This window comes from Mytilus galloprovincialis, chromosome 5 (assembly GCF_965363235.1).
Source record: "Mytilus galloprovincialis chromosome 5, xbMytGall1.hap1.1, whole genome shotgun sequence".
In the NCBI taxonomy this organism is placed as follows: Eukaryota; Metazoa; Mollusca; class Bivalvia; order Mytilida; family Mytilidae; genus Mytilus; species Mytilus galloprovincialis.
In genome coordinates, this window is record NC_134842.1 from 59,306,856 (window position 1) to 59,325,328 (window position 18,473).

The 18,473-nt window shown below is 32.5% G+C and overlaps 1 protein-coding gene across 4 annotated transcripts in view; it reads left to right on the top strand.

The window, feature by feature from the left end:
- The first annotated feature begins 6,098 nt into the window (after positions 1-6,098).
- Positions 6,099-18,473, top strand: part of LOC143076154 (uncharacterized) — an 83,373-nt gene continuing 70,998 nt past the window's right edge. Inside the window, exons 1-3 of one of the 4 annotated variants that reach the window (XM_076251834.1) lie at positions 6,099-6,267; positions 7,888-8,215; positions 11,800-11,979. In XM_076251834.1, coding sequence (XP_076107949.1) covers positions 6,257-6,267; positions 7,888-8,215; positions 11,800-11,979 — 519 coding nt within the window. In that variant the 5' untranslated portion in view covers positions 6,099-6,256. The remainder of the gene's footprint in view (positions 6,268-7,887; positions 8,216-11,799; positions 11,980-18,473) is intronic. The other 3 variants (XM_076251835.1, XM_076251832.1, XM_076251833.1) reach the window with 3 other exon arrangements.

The window sequence follows — 18,473 nt, forward strand, 5'->3', positions numbered from 1 at the left end:
AAAACAAGCAGGTTGTTGCCATGGATACACCAAAAAGAATTATCTTGAGTATTCAACTACTGGGTATCAGATCTTTGGAAAATGCTGATTACAAACATTTGCACATATGACGCAAACTGTATGCTTGATTTGTAAGAAAGCAAGGAAAAGGGGATGGTAAAATTTATGTATATTGCTATCTAACATCAGAACTAATCCAGTGACAAATGTTATTTTGAAGAAAAGAGCAGTATATTTCCCATAACTAATCAGCGTCCTATTTACTTTCAAGAAGTGTTTATAACCATTAGGGTCCTCTTGTTCAGCTCCTGCAATTCTCTCATACTTTCATTTTAACATTTAATTAGAAACTTTCCATTTTAATCTTTCCTTTGGTGTTCAGTATTTTTGTGATAACAATTTATACTACCCACACAGTGATCGCAGTGTAAGCGACTGCATCACCTCGATTTATCGGCACCCTTTGCTTTCTACCCCTTTTTATTCGTCTTCTATGCTCTCTTTCAAGTTCCATCACAGCTATTAACCTGTCTATCTGAGCTCTAACCACCTTGCCAAACAATCCAACTGCTTTACATCCATATAGATATTTTGAATTTATAATTTAACTCAGACCTTCTGTGAACTACTGAATTTAACCAAATAAACGGGGAATGTGTCCATGCATAGAACGCAGATAATGCCCAAGCTTGCATATTACGTTATAAAGAGTCATTACCCAAGAACGGTAAAAGTGACGCCACTTAAATTATAGCACTTCATCTATGTTTTAGGGTATTGCGTTTCAGAAAATTTGGTTGAGCCAACATAAAATTAGAGAACGAAAACTGATTGTTGGGACGTACGTATACGTACTGACGGACGGACAAGGGTAACACTTTTAACACATTAAAATGCCTCCTCCGCTGCAGCGGGTGATATTAAAAATTAGACGTCTTTATACTGAATTGTACATTCCCGACCAATGCCCGACTATCCCTACGACCCCTATACGATCAAGTAGATCTGGTCTGGCCGAGATCAGGTTGAGATCGAGTATAGTTGATTTGGTCTAGCTAGTCGAGTAAAGATCGTGTAGAGATCGTGGATTTGGTCGGAGTTATCGAATATGTATTCAATTAGTGGTCGGGTTGGAGTCGTGATGCAGTCATCAATGAGTCGTGAATGGTTCTTGTATAGTAGGATAGCAGTCGGGTAGAAGTCGCTAACTGGCCCGATCAAGAATTTGGTCACGCTTGGTCGTGGAAATTTGGACAATCGGGATCATCGAGTTGATCTGATCGGCAGTGTGAACCTAGCTTTAAGTATGGTTTAGACTGGAAAAATAGGTCGAGTACAGGTCGGGAATGGGTTAAGACTGTTTCAGACTGGTCGAGTAATAGTTCAGACTATTTTCAATGGCAAAGATAAGGGTATTCAGTACAGTCGAGTATTGTTCAGACTGGGGTCGAGTAATGTCAAGTAAAAGTCAGACCAATTGAGAGTGGTCGAGTTAAAATCAATACAGTCGGGTACAGATATCGGCCATTTCAGACTTTTACTAGATTTTAGTGTCTGTCATTGTTATTGAATCGTACGCAATTTGACCAGATTAAGTTGTTATTAGTTGACCTTTAACTGGACACCGGCCAAGCCATATTATTTTTATCAATGAAACTGAAGGTATGAAAGGTAAGAATTGCCTTTTCTTATATTTTAATTTAATCTACCACATATAAAATAGAACTTTATTTATTAATAGCCTAATCCGGAGAAAAAAAGAGAAATTTTACAAATCAGACATTTCATTCCGTTAAACAAGTTATTTTCAGAGATACTGACCCCGTATTTATCGTATTAGGTCACAAACACACTATGTAACGAATTTATCTTATCGACTATCTTATTTGTTGAATTTAAACTATAGTTCTCCCATTTCAATCATACCACATCTTAAAAAAGTGTTCAAGTGTTCAATTTAAAGAACCTACTTCCATAGGTCTGCACAGAAACGTATATGTTGTAAGATAATATGAAAAACATCCATGTTTTCCTGATAAATGGACTAAGTTTTCTTTTTGCAGTTAATATTCAGATTCAATTTGAGGTTTAATCAGTCATCAATAACTTTGTCAAACCTTCTTGCAATTTTATGAAATTTAGACAGAAGCTTGTTTATGACAAAAATACAGTACCCAGGGGGAAATTATGAAAATATTTATTTTTACTTTTTCAGTTAAAAGAAGATACTAGGGTTAAAGTGTGTTTCACTCTAAATGATTTGTTCATTCTTTCTTTATTGATACAATTTTCAACAGAAGCTTTTTTATGATTAAGAGATAATTTCTGATGCAAATTTTCAAAAATATATTTTCCTTTTCAGTATTTCTAACAGGTGGACTAATAAGTGAATAAGTTAACACTTACATACAGTCCGGGATTAAATTAAATATGAAACTTGGACGTAAGCTAATCTAAGGCCAAGAAATAGCAATTTAAAAAAAAAAGTTTTTATTTAAATTCTGTATTTTACTGATAAATAGACTCACTTTTAAGTCAACATAACACTTAAACACTGACAGAAACAATTATTGGCGAGACCGAAGGTTCCGCGGAACCCCTACTGATTTTTTTTTTATAGAAATAAGAAGATGTAGTATCAATGCCAATGAGACAAGTCATCTATCCAAGTCGTAATGTGTAAAAAGTAAACCATTATAAATCAAAGTATGTCCTTCAACACGGGGCCTTGGCTCACACCGAACAGCAAGCTATATAGGGGCCCAAAATTACTAGTGTTAAACAATTCAAGTAGGAAATCCATCGTTCTCAACTATATATAAAACGAGAAACGAGAAACACCTTTGAACCACATCCACAAACGACAACCACTGAACAATAGGTTCCTGACTTAGAACAGGTGCAAATGCATACATTGGATTTAAACATTTTACCTAGCACCACGAGCACCAACCTTCCCACTTGCTTTATACAGTAGTATAAAATTACAACATAATAAGACACATTATAAATCCCAAATGAAAGAGTTTAACTATCTCAAAAAGAAATATTAACAAAAACAAGTACAAAAACGGAAGTGAAAAATATATATGTAATTAGATACCAGGCATAGCCCTTAGTCTGTGTGATAAGAACAGAAAAAGACAGTCAATACATCATATTGCTGGGGGAAATTGGGAGCTATTTGAGAAACCAAATTGAACGTTTGCAGATGAAACACAATTATTCAATAAAAATTTCTGTTAGAAAATCATTTAAAAATTCTACACATAACGTGTTGTAAAATTAATTACGAAAGGGCTAATCGAAAAATACTTGCAAACAAACGCAAACAGCCTTCTTTTAAAAAGATCAACCGAACAGCAAGCTAAAAAGGGTCCTAAAATGACAAGTGTACAAGTTTACCTTAACTTTTCTTCATATTTATTCACACTGTAGGTAGCGTTTCACAATTGTTTTCTTTAAATCGTACGAATTAAACCTTTAAAAAAATTAAGATTTAGACATTTTGATAAATAGTAAGATGTATACGTAGATTTTACACTTGCGAGTGTAGAAAGACGCGTTCCTGATTAATGTAAACAAGGAAAACACTTCGGATGCAGGAACTTTAAAAATGGGTTAAATATTGTTATTTGATGTATCATCAAATAAAAAAAAATAACCATCTATACATTTGTACATTTAAGTGCCAAATTTGCCTTAGAAACAGGAAGTGGTGAAAACGTGACAAAAACCACGCTTAAGGAGGCTCGCGGGTATAAAAAATTCAGCAAAAACTTTAGACCCGCGAGCCCCCTTAAGCTTACATTAATTTAAATTCAAAATGAATAATGGTGCACGTTCATTTCCCTTTTTATTTCAAGATACAATTTGGTTGAAATGCACTAGAAATTACAAATTAAGGGGAGACAACTCTGTAATTTGCTATCATTCTTACCAAATGATATCTATAGATTTCTTGAATTACCAAACACGCGGAAATGAAAGACCTACCATTTCTAACTCAGTATGAAGCTAAATTCAAAATAGAATGCTGAGATCGGTGTTTTTTCCAGTTATGTTTTGATTTTTTATATTATACGATTTTCTAATATAGTTGAGTCTCGTTGTCTGGAACTCGTTTTACTTGAAATTCCGGATGAGTCGGCATTTTCCTCTGTTCCCAAACTTTGTTCTATATCCTACGATAAGAATAAAAAATATAAAATAGAGTTCGAATTTGGGCAGTGAGTAACTTACGATTCTAGATGCACTCCTTTATAACATGGCAAATTGCATTTTTCTTCCGTATATTTGTCAATAACAGCATTTTGTATACTTTTCCCTTTCCTTGCTGCCTTAACAATTGTCTTCATAGGCAATTTGTACATTTTGAATTTCGTCTTAATGACTAATATTTTTGAGATATTGGACAGGACTTGATACTTGAAAAAATATGGAAATGACGGCTAATATCAATGCAGAATGTAGCGTGCTCAAATTCATCCGCGTCAATTTATTTTATGAAATGCACACAACTTCATTTACTGTCCCAACGTTTTTACGTGTAAATTGGTGTTTTTATGCCCCACCTACGATAGTAGAGGGGCATTATGTTTTCTGGTCTGTGGCTCCGTTCGTTCGTTCGTTCGTCCGTCCGTTTAGGTTAAAGTTTTTGGTCAAGGTAGTTTTTGATGAAGCTGAAGTCCAATCAACTTGAAACTTAGTACACTTGTTGCTTATGATATTGTCTTTCTAATTTTAAAGCCAAATTAGACTTTTGACCCCAATTTCACAGTCCACTAAACATAGAAAATGAAAGTGGGAGTTTCAGGTTAAAGTTTTTGGTCAAGGTAGTTTTTGATGAAATTGAAGTCCAATCAACTTGAAACTTAGTACATATGTTCCCTATAGTATAATCTTTCTAATTTTAATGCCAAATTAGATTATTACCCAATTTCAAGGTCCGTGGAACATGGAAAAGGATAGTGCGAGTGGGGCATCCGTGTACTTTGGACACATTCTTGTTCTAACTATTTCATTTTACTTCATATACTCAACCCAAAGAGTACAGTTATGAAAAATAGAATAATGGCATTTTTGTACTGACTTCATCAGCTCGGATATCAGCTCTCACCCTGACGGGCGCGCTTATCTCACTGATAAAGTCTGGTAGCTGGTTACAGGCACTTGTCCCAGAAAAAATCATATCTCATTACCTGAAGGTTAGGTTAGGAACATAAATCTGATTTTTGTTTCCGAGACAAGTTCTTGTGTGGATGATGAATAAAAGATTGGGAATTCAACCTCACCGTAATAGTTATTATATTGTTGTGATATAAGCATTTGTTTTCAGTATAATCTTGTTTGTTATCATATATTATGTAGATAATCATACCAATTTTACAGGCAAATTTTCATTTATGTTCATCGTTCTATTATACTTTTCTAATGATAGTGCAGTGCAAGTTCATAATGGACACTCCTCTGAAATAATTCGTTTTTCTAAAGATAGGATTTGAGAAGCATTCACATTTCTCCCGCTGTTGCTGTAAAACGTCTATGTTTGTAAAAATATTTTCATAAATACTCATTAATAAAATTTATATATACATATAACAAGCGATAAATGTTCTATTGTTTTAGAACTGTTAAATGAACTGAACACGTATAATTTGTTTTTATTAATGAACAAGATATTGTTTACGTTAACCTCGTCTTCTTTGTTTTAAATTCAATTCAAAACGAAGGACATACGTCATATTTTATCTTAATAACTTGAATAAACAAATCGAAATAACACGTCACAGGAAAAGTAGACAAAAGGACGAGAACAACGATTATATATGTTTTAGTTCAAAAGTGTAGATTTAAAACATTACACATCCAATTCGTTTAATATATGAATAAAATTAAATATTTAAATTGTATTAATGTGTCTTGCAAATGGCTTTAGAAAGCTTTTTAACATAGACATAAACATAGATCAATATTTTTGAACTATGAGTAGTGGGACATATTTCAAGATCAAATATAAGTGTTAAAAACTGCTTTAAAAATCACATAGATTCAATTCTTTAGGTAGCGATTGAACGCTTACTTAGTTACTTTTGTTTTCTTATTATCGTCTATTTATTTAGATGTTCCGTTTCAATGAAGTAGAAGCATTGGAAATTATCGCAGTGTGAAGGAAACTATTCAAAGTTGAAATTGAATTCAATATTTTGTAAATAACTAGTAAATTGTCAATAACAATATTGCGATAATTCAGAATATGGCAAACGAGTAAGTATATTTTAAACAAACCTGTTTTTAAACGATATGTGTCTGCTTATAAAATATTGACATAATTGTAAGAAAGGAAAGATGACAAATAATAATTAACGATGTAAGATGTATAAGATTAAATACAAATAAAAGAACAGTATAACACGTATTTTAGATGATAACCCACGTCAGTACCTATAATCTTTATTTCAAGACCATCATGTATTGAATGTATTTGTGTAGTTGATACGGAATATTGTTCAACAAGGTCTTGGTATCTTCCGATGATTTTATTTTTTTTTTAAAACGAAAGTTCTTAGACATAAACCCTCAGCTTTCTGCTTTGACACTGATGACGTTTTGTAAAGTTTGGGTAGCAGCTGCAAGATCTTGAATTCCGAATGAGTTTGGATGGAAATTTTTTTCCTAATTTTTGTGCTATTTTCCTGCCCGGTGTGAGAAAAGTATTTCTCCTTACTGGTGAAAAATCTGTTCTCGGCAAATGATTGGTTAAATTTTCTTGTTTTCTTATGAATTTTTCTATTGTGACGTCATGAAAAAAGGCGACCATGCCTGATGGTGTCACATTAAAAGTACACAAGTTTCCTCAAATCTTTGAAAAGGAAGGATAAAAATCATAAGAGAAACAGATTCCACCACTGTAACTCGTGTATTACGATATTTATCCACTCTCAACAGTTAAATTTTAATTATTTAAAAAGATCGGCAAGCCTCGTGCTTTAAATATAAAAAAATTAACTGTCTCGAGTGGAAAAATCTCGTAATACACTTGTTGCAGTTGTGGAATCTATATATCCTATATGCAGATGAAGTTTGTATATTGCTACTAATGTTGGGCAAATTGAAAATTTCAAAATTGAAATCGTTCCGTTTTGTCTATAGATTCTGGTACTGTTATGACCACATATAACTAATACGAGGTATTTGAGCCATTACTCAATTAAAATGTTTTGTGTTGTTTCTTAAACCAGACTGACTATTTGGAATCAAACCTTTCAAAGATAAATATTCAATGAAGTATCAATAACATGTATTTCAATTATTTTACTTATTTGTGATATTTCAGTCAGTCAATTGTTTTAACATGATAATCTCCAGATTTTAATAAGCCGTAACACTGGCTTTTTTCCCTTCATTTTTCACAAAAAAAAGTTTCTATTGAAAAATTCAAAATATTTGTCACATACTTTACGTTGACATCAAAATTTTAATTTGAGTAGAAATATTATCTAAACCACAACATAAAGAAAATCTCATTTTCTGACATTTTGGGAATAGTAAATGCATCTTAAAGTGTATGCTTAAATTGTTTTACTTTATAGTACAGGTAATGAATCATCAAAATTACTACCAAGAGTATGCCCAAAATGGCAATACTGTACAGAAAAACTGGCTGGCATTTTTTTTTGTGTTGTGAAAGCTGATTCTAAGTGACGTTTTAATAGTCAATTGCATGGGTTTATGGTAGAGAATGGTTTTATTTTTCGTGAGATAACCTTTCATTTGATATCTGGAATTACTATGAAATTATAATTAATCAACCAAAAAGTATAAGATCTTCTATGATAGTATTGACATATTTTTAATTTGTTAAATGATCAGAAAAATAAATTTCAGAAACATTAGACATATTGATATTGGTGAAGGCTTGGAATTAGAGCTACCAAAACGTTTGTTGACTGAGGATGTTCAAAACTTTCGCGTGTTTAAATGGGATGCAAGAAAGATAGTTCGAGAAGGTAGAGTATTTCATCCAGCTGAAAATGACTATTTGGTCAGTTCAATTTACGATATCAGCAACCAGGCATTTCGCTTTCCAGATGGCGAGGAGGAAAAGATATGGGTTAAGGTTAAACTTGATGAAGGGAAGGCAGAAGAAAATAGAGTATACAAAGCTGTTGTGATAGCAGATAAACAACCAACTTATAAGAAAGCATGGCTTAAGGTTAGTAAAGAATACAAGAGTACCAAACACGACTATGTTTCAGGGGAATATAAAACTGATATGTATATAGTTATATTATAATGTACATTAATATTAGTCCAAAACAATCCCAAAGAAGACAAAGATTATCACACAATTTTTGTCAAAATCCCAGCTGAATGAACCTAATAGACAACACTAAAGAAAGGCAACAGTAGTATACCACTGTTCAAAAGTCATAAATCGATTGAGATAACACAATATAAAATAAAGAAGATGTGGTATGATTTCCAATGAGACAACTCTCCACAAGAGACAAAAATAACACAGCAATTAACAACTATAGGTTGAACGAAAAACAAATATGTTACACATAAACAAACGACAACCACTGAATTACATGCTATAAATCCGGGTTACAAACTAAAACCGAGGAAAACAACGAAAAATCACTTATAAGAGGAAAAACAACGAAACAACAGAAACACTTAAGTGCAACAAAAAAAATCGACAATGTAACACACACAGAAACGAACTTTATGATAACAATTGTCATTTTCCTGACTTGGTACGGGAAATTTTAAGATAATATGGTTAATTGAACCTGGTTTTGTGGCAAGCCAAACCTCGCGCTTTTATTGCAATTTTAAATATAACGCTAAAATGACACCATAACATGACATGACTATAGTAAAAATAAATGCAAGAACACTGAGGACAACGAAATAAACAATACAATAATACATTTCGACATACTGATTGTAATCAAAGTTACCAGGCTTATAATTTAATATGCCAGACGCGCATTTCATCTAAATAAGACTAATCAGTGGGGCTCAGATCAAAATAGTCAGAAAGAAAAAACAAGTATAAAGTTGATGACCCAAAATTAAAGTTGTGCCAAATACAGCTTAGATTATCTATAAGAAAATCCTTAGTTTTTAGAATAATTCATAGTTTTTCAAACGGTAAATTTATAAAAAAAAAATTTTTTTAAAAGAATGACCATATAATTGATACTCATATCAATACCGAAGTGCTGACTAACCACAGAATAAAAAAGTACACTCAAAACAACATAAGACAGCACATAAAATCAGATAAATAAACTGAAGATTGAATAATACGAACATGTATGAAAACTCTGGAAATTCAAATGGTTGCAAGAATCCTAGTACTCACGCAGTATAAAAGTATCAGATTGACAAATAATTTATTTTGAAAATTTTAGATGACTAGTTTAAAACAAGTTGGTGAAATTTATTTTCAATAACTTGTGTGTGAGACGGGTCTGGCGAGATCCACTAATTAACAACAATAAAACATATTTTCGATTACTACTAACTTAGTCTTAATTCGATCTCGACTAAGTAGTAACTAACCCAAACGTTTTGCTTGTACTTGGCACGGATAATCAAGAAGCGATTAAAATCTGTAAAATGTAAAGAAGTCCTTTTTCTTAATTTGTTTGTTTTTGTTGTTAATAGAATTTGGTAATGTTGGAAATATTTTATAGCATTTGTTTACTTTTGTACAATTTGTTAGGCTTGTGACTATGAAAAGGTTGACATGTGACTTAAAATTCATTTTGTTCCGAATGCACATGTACATCTTAAAATGAACGCAGACGATTCTTTTGGCAAAAATCTCGACACACTTGAAAAATCTTGAAACGAGTGCATATTCTAGTTTTCTGATCCTACTGTGTGAATGGTGGGAAGTTTTCACTTTGCTGTCTGCTTGTATATACATTGAAGGTGTGCATGTGTTCAGGGTTTTGATTTTTATGCCCCACCTACGATAGTAGAGGGGCATTAAGTTTTCTGGTCTGTGCGTCTGTCCGTCTGTTCGTTCGTCTGTTCGTTCGTCCGTCCGTTCGTCCCACTTCTGGTTAAAGTTTTTGGTCAAGGTAGTTTCTGATGAAGCTGAAGTCCAATCAACTTGAAACTTAGTACACTTGTTGCTTATGATATGATCTTTCTAATTTTAAAGCCAAATTAGACCTTTGACCCCAATTTCACAGTCCACTAAACATAGAAAATGAAAGTGGGAGTTTCAGGTTAAAGTTTTTGGTCAAGGTAGTTTTTGATGAAATTGAAGTCCAATCAACTTGAAACTTAGTACATATGTTCCCTATAGTATAATCTTTCTAATTTTACTGCCAAATTAGATTATTACCCAATTTCAAGGTCCGTGGAACATGGAAAAGGATAGTGCGAGTGGGGCATCCGTGTACTTTGGACACATTCTTGTTTATTGATATTTCATCTTTTGGGAGAGTTGAACTTTGTATTTATTTAGTATGTACTTGCTTAAGAGGTGCATAATGTTTCTGGATAACTCCTCCTACAGTTATGTTAGGAAGATTTCAGTTTTCTGGCTGTTTTTACATATATTGAAAGTGTGCGTGTGGTCAGTGTTTAATTTTTATGAATAGCTTCTCTTTTGGAATGTAGTTGAACTTTGTAATTTTTGGAGTATTTTCTTGCATAGGGTTTCTGAGTAACTCCTCATACAGTATACAATACAAGACCTATATGTGCTCCTATGCTCACCTTTGTGTATTTCAAAATAACAATTTGCATCTGTAGGGGGGCATCATTTGTGTCCCACAGACACAATAATATCACAAAGAAAGTCATACTTTGATATAATACAGTTTTTAATACTGATTATTAAAAAAAACTCTGGATAGCCTTGGATCTTTACTCGCTACATAATCGTCAAGACTGACGCGGAGAAGAGGTTGTGCTGGGTGTCTGTTGTGTTTTGTTTCGTAAATAAAGGCCACACAAGTATTCCGTTTTACAATAGTCATAAATCGAGTGAATAAAAGTTTTCCCAAATACAGCTAAGGTCATTTATTCCTGAGGTAGAAAAGCCTTAGTATTTCAAAAATGCAGAATTTTGTAGACAGTTAATTTATAAATATGACCATATCAATGATAATTCATGTCAGCACAGAAGTGCTGACTACTGAGCTGGTGATACCCTCGGGGAATTAAAACTTCACCAGTAGTGGCATCGACCCAGTGGTTGTAAATAAACTCATCATAGATACCAGGATTAAATTTTGTATTAACGCCAGACTCGCGTTTCGTCTCCAAAAGACTCATCAGTGACGCTCGAATCCAAACAATTTAAAAAGGCCAAATAAAGTACAAAGTTGAAGAGCATTGAGGACCAAAACACATTAAGGTTTTGCCAATTACATCGTTGTCAATATAATAGAATTTTATTTGACTGTCATATAAGTGAGATGTTTATCCAGCTATAAAATCAGTTTCAATCGACCATTTTTTTACATAAGAAAATGCCTGTACCAAGTCAGGAATATGACAGTTGTTATCCATTCGTTTGATATGTTTGAGATTTTGATTTTTCCATATGATTCATTACTTTTCGTTTGGAATTTTCCTCTGCGATCGGTGTTTTTGTGGTTTTACAGGTCACATATTAGATGTGATATGTCGTAGTGCTCTTCTTTTTCGTAAATATCTAAATAATAGAAATGAAACTGTATGATTCATGAAATAGATTGCAAGTCATAAATGATGTCATCCCTCTCCTTTGAATACATGTATTACATATGTCGTCTTTCACAGCTTGGATATGTGTGCTTCAGCACAACCGCCATCGACACGTGCTGTATCCTATCTTATCCACAAAAAACAGAGTTTACTTGCGGTCCGACCGGCGGAATCTACACAGCTAGTAATGACTATAGAATACAGATGTTTGTTCCGGAAATGGTGCTTACACATGAGGAACTTATGATGGTTGAGGTATTTTTAAGTATAACAAAAGAGAGGGTTTTAACTCGAATAGCCTTATATACACACAACAAAACTACATTGTTTTCACTAGTTTTCGTTTATATGTCTTTTGATGAGTGAAGACATTTCAATTGATATTTTATAGTGTGTCTTTCTATGTTTTGATATAAAATTATTGTTTCAGGTAAGGGTGAAGGTTGTTACCTTTTAAAACGTTTAAACCCGCTGCATTTGTTTGCATCTGTCCTGGTGTTCAGCGGTTGTCGTTTGTTGATGTTTTTCATACGTGTTTCTCGTTTCTCGTTTTTTTTTATTTAGATTAGACCGTTGGTTTTCCTGTTTGAATGGTTTAACACTATTCTTTTTTTTTAGTCCTTTATATCTTGCAGTTCGGTTTCAGCCAAAGCTCCGTGTTTAAAGTCCGTACTTTGACCTATTATAGTTTACTTTTACAAATTGTGGCTTGAATGGAGAATTTATATAAAATATGAGAAACGTCAACAAACGACAACTACTAAACATCAGATTCCTGACATCGGCAGGTGCAAACAATTGCAGCTGAAGCATACTTTTGAAAATGGATTTTCTTTTCTGTATTTTTCTGATCGATGGACCTAATTTTTTTTTACAATTAACATTTATTGACAGTCTGGGACATGTTAAATTTATAAACCTTCATAGATTGTTATGAAAGAAGCTTATCTACAAGACCAAGAAAAAGCAACATTCTTTTTTTCAATTCCTTAATTTTTAAGTCAACATTAAACTTTTATATCGACATCGGCAATCGGCGAGACAAAGGGTTCCCTGGAACCCCTCATAATTATTTGTTTGTAATACCAACTTTATAAGCAAGAATATAATACGATCCTGTTGGGGCGAGCTCATATTCGAACTAATAATTTGTTTTCAAATAGTGTTTTTTATTTGAAAAATATAAAATAAATGAAAAAGGAAGTAAAACTTCTTTTCCTCTTCAAAAAAGTTGTGATAGTTGTTATGTTGTACACTTTCCTTTGATGATCTCTTATCTTGGAATATCTACTAGTGAATATTTGTTAAAGGGAAAACGGTAGTATTACATTTTCCCAGCATTAGGTTGGCCTTTTGTGTAACCAAGGCAGGTGAAGGAAGTCAAATTAGGAGCGCTGTGATTGGATATAAGGGTACAATATATTTTTTTAATTATCTATGGATAACTGCAGTGTGTAAATTTACAATATAAATTTTAAAACCTATTGAAATATTTTCTAGAGAATTATTCGAAAAGGCTTCCAAAATTTCAAAAATTTGTTGTAAAATGACGGTGAGCATGGATAACATAAACAACCTCCGTTGGAAATTGGTCATGATACTATTTGGCTTTAATTTTTAAAATAGATTAATAAAGTACTAACACCACACATAACTGTTTAATCCAGGTTTTAGGAATTGTTAGTATTGTCGCCTATGGCAGAATAAATAGTACCGTTTTCCCTTAAGATTACAAACAGGACTTGATACTCGAAAATATAAACAATGTCGTCACTAATTAGTGCAGCATCGTCGTGTGTTAATGTCCATCCGCGTCAATATGTGTCATTGTAAAACACACGACTTCATTCATACAACTGAACAACAATCTTCAATTTGTATATTTTCGCGTTTATCTTAATGCAAAATATTTTTCTAAATCGGCATGGACAGGACTTGGTACCAAACTCCGAAACAGTGGTGACATCTGGCTACGCTTCTTTGTAGAGAAAGGGAAGTATGACCCGAAAGATAACGCTGTATGGAGTTTGGACTTTGTACATATAGATTTTTTTTTATACCGACTTCATTTGTTCAAATACCAGCTCGCGAGCTATGGTTTTTGATACTTCTAGGACGAGCTGATATTCGAGCTGATGAAGTCAGTATCATCAACAAATATAATATCATTATTCTTTTTATCTGCAATTTTCCGTAACTGATAGGATTTTGTTTGGATAAAAATATGAAGTAAAATAAATAAGTAATTAAAACTTCATTTACGCGTACAAAACGTTGGGAAAGTTGTATGAATTAATTCGCATACATTTCGTTGATACATTGACGCGCATGGATTTAAGTTCGCGATTTGCTGCCGTTATTCATAATATCAGTAATTTGTCTTCACCAATTTTTTTTTTATTTTTGAGAATATGAAATAAATGAATAAATAGTAAATGAGTAAAACTACTTTTACGTGTACAAAACGTTGTTATAGTTGTATAAACGATGTTTTCAGCAATTTGTACTTTTCTTTAAAGGTCTTTGACCTTACAGCCTTCTAGTGAATATTTTGTAAGATTATGATCTTGATACTCGAAAATATTTAATGAATGGCTATTATTTATTTTGAATTTATTGTACCATAAAATTAATTTTATGGGTCAATAAATTCAAAATAAATTATTGCCATTCATTATAGATAAATGTCTATCAAAAATAAGGCTCAAAGAACTTTTTATATTATTTATATTAACAATAACAACGTACACACTTGTTGGCGTATGAATACACAAAGTCAGAGTGGGCGTGTCGCCATAAAAATTGACAACATTGAAAATAAAACTAATAATATTAACCAATCAGAAGACAGTAAATACACCAAATTTATTTATTACTCAATGACATCACGTATCAGTGCAGATATGTCTCAAGTTCATGTCTAGCCGAGTTGATTTATCATTTAAATGCACGCGACTTTATTCATACAACAATGGTCAATTTGTATATATACGATTTTTCTATATCATGGACACGAAAAAGATAAAAAATAAATCGCCCAAAAATCGATAAGAAAATAAAAATCGGGAAAAACGAAGCACGAGAAATAAAATATAGCTTTTGTTTCTTTTTTCTGTTCTTGATATAATTGGTTGAAATGCACTAGAAATTAACAGAAAAGGTGAGCTAGCTCAGTAATTTGAGAAAAAAAATATCTAGAGATATCTCGAAATACCAGACACTCATAAACGACAGACCTTGTATTAAAAAAAACTTAAAAATTGGTGTTGAATGTCTGGAAGTACAGTTTGCCTATTCTCCAGGACCCAACACATCGTGTTTCTGCAGTACAGAATAGGACAAACTCTATAATATTCCGTGGCTCATATGAAGGGTGGGTGCTTCATCAGGGGTCCTGACCCAATCCTTCATATTGTACTAAGCTTTGACTACCGATCTAGTCAGTATTTCTTTTAAGTTCCGATGTCTACTATATGCCACCATTGGTGGTTTTGGAAATAGCTCCCTACATTTCGCATTGCGAACTAGTTTTTCATAATGTTTTCGTAAAGCTTTATTTATACGGGTATATACTCATATGGTCCGACCATACGCGTATGGTCAAGACCGTACTCGTATGGTCCGGGTAATTAACACCCTGTTACAGTTTACTTTTAATACTTCTAAACTCTTTATATGGTATGACCGTTCATTGAAAAGACGCTAGCTATCATATAGGTAATTTTATTATTATGTTATAATAAAAATATTAGCTAAATAAAAATGAGAAGTTTCACATATAGTTAATTTGACTTCCTTGTCAAAACTATAATAAACACATTTTATACCGATGGTCATTAATACCGATGGTCATTACCGATTTGTTATTACGAGTGAACGGCAATATGTCGACTTAAAAAATAAATTCCAAAAATTTCTTAATGAACTGTCACACAAGAATCACTGGAAAATAACATAGTTTATATAAGTTGTCTTGTGAATATGGTGTATTATAATCATGTTACGATATTTGAGATCTAGAGCTTCTTAAAAACACCGTAGAAATATCGGAATGGCCCAAGACCTTGGTATCACTGTAAGCAGCTACAAAAAGGCTAACTTTTCACTCGCAAACAAAAGGTGTAAACTAAAAGGATCATGCACAACCAAGACTTGCAAATGCAAAAAATATATGATACCATGTGGAAGTAAATGTCACCCAAGCCTACATGCAAGAATGTAATTAGCAATGAAAACCAACTATGGCATCAATATTTAATTTTTACGTAGTATTTAAAATAATACATTGTCATGTAACCATCATTGTTTTTTAGATAAAGTTTTTGTATTATTGAAACTTTTATAATGTAATTTAAAAAAAAATACCTATATGGTCCAAATACTCATATATAGTCCGGCCCGTTAACAGCCAAACGCGTATTATACTTATATGGTCCGACCATATGAGTATACGCACATGGTCGTGACCATACGCGTATGGTCCAAATACTCATATGGTCCGGAACAGTTACAAATACTAGTGGTATCTGCTTGTCTGGTTCTTGTTTAAAGCGGAGTAACTCTGGTCGTTCGATATTGAGAGCCGATTCACAGTTACGAAGTATTTCATGGTCCTTATATCCCCTTTGCTTAAGATGGCCTTTGAATTTACAAAGTGTATCTTTTAAATATTGCGTGTTGCTGTTGTTTCGGTGGTGGCGAATAGCTTCCCCTTTATAAATCCGGAGAAGACTGTTGGGTTATGCATAGACGTACTATCTAAATATTGAAACGTATTAGTAGGTTTGGTGTAGCTCTTTATATCAAGGATACCGGTGTTCCTGAACCTCAACCCTTTATGTACGACTGTATCGAGAAAAATAATTTCTTCGTTTGAAATTTCATAAGTAAATTTTAATAAAGGGTGATGATCATTTGCTATTTTAAAAAACTCCTCAACCTCTTCTCGTGATGAATGAACTATTATAAACGCATCATCTCTATACCTTCCGTAATATAAGAACTTATTTTTATACTTATATTTTTCAATAATTTCATTGATAACTTCAAAAAATTGTTTTTCAACACTGTGGCTACTAACGATCTAATTGTTTCACAGCCAGGTAATTTTATCGGATAATCTTCTTTTACTGCAATGTTAGCTGAATAACTGTTAATTGGGCTTCAGAGAAAACCACAGAACTGTTGACAGTATTTTCATATTAAAATCTTTAATTAATAAATATATACACAAAAATAACAAAAAAATATATGCATGCTTCATTGACTTAAGAAAGGCATTTGACTCTGTATGGAGGACAGCCCTTTTATATAAATTAGGCAAAATGGGAGAAGGAAAGTCTTTTTACAGGGTAATAAAACAACAATATTTAAATACAAATCCTCTTTAAAATATAAAGATCACATTTCTGACTATTTTGACATTACTAGAGGTGTGAAACAAGGGGACTCATTAAGTCCTACTTTGTTCAATATTTTTATAAATGATATCACTAAAGCTTTGGAAGATGACAACTCAAGTCCATTGGAGCTTATAAATAGTAAACTAGGCTCCCTCCTGTTTGCTGATGATCTGCTGTTACTATCAGAATCTACGGAGGGTCTCCAAAATAGTCTAAATAAAGTGTCCATGTTTTGTGAAAACTGGCAGCTTTCTCAAAACATAAATAAAACAAAAAGTATGGTCTTTTCAACAACAAAGCAAAAGCCTGAAACATCTATACTTGTATATAAAAGCAAAAAAATAGAGAATATTATGGAATATCCTTACTTGGGTCTGCTGATTAAATCAAATGATAATCTCAGTCATAGTATGTAGCTGAATTAACAAAAAAGGCAAAAAAGGTTTTGTTTTCTATTAAAACATATACTAATTCTCTTGGCAGCCTTCCTATCAGAGTGTCAAATGAGTGTCAAATAAGTTAGGTGTCTTATTTGACACCTTAGTGAGACCTATATTAACTTATAATTCTGAAATAACATATTTGGACTCATATATAACATATTACAAAGCTAAAAAAAGAGCTTTGGTTTCTGGAAAAATTGTGGACCCATTTAATTTTATTGACAAGACTCAAATAGAAAACTTGCATCTTGGTTATTGCAAGTTTACCCTTGGCACTAACATTTGGTACAAGGAACGAATTGGGAAGACTGCCTATTGAATGTCATATAAAAACCCAAACTATTATGTATTTAGCAAGGCTTTTCACCTCAAATTTGAATCCCTTATTACATGAATCTTTTCAATTAACTAAAACTTTGGATTCTAGTGGCTCCTATTCATGGTTCACTTTTGCAAAAGATATTCTTTCTGAATCTAACATTGATATAGATAGACTAAAAACCTGTGATAATTTAAGACAATTAAAAAATATTAAAAGCTATATTAAACCCCAAATAAACTCATACTACAACAACCTGTTGATGGATAAGTTGAAATCTATTGATGATAATAGTAAATTAAATTTTTAAAAAGGACTTGATCGAAATCTATTGATCAAACCTTACCTCTCTAACTCAAACTTTGAATTTAGAAAATTAATTACAAAACTTAGAATCAGTGACCATTCATTATTAATTGAAAAGAATTTTAAAATTCCTCGCGAAGAGAGACTTTGCAAAAAATGCAAAGTACTAGATGATGAGAAACATTTCTTAATAAATTGTTCTCATAATTCAAATATTAGATTAACATACTTTAATTGCATTAACAGAGAAAGTAATTCATTTGCTAATCTCAATGACAA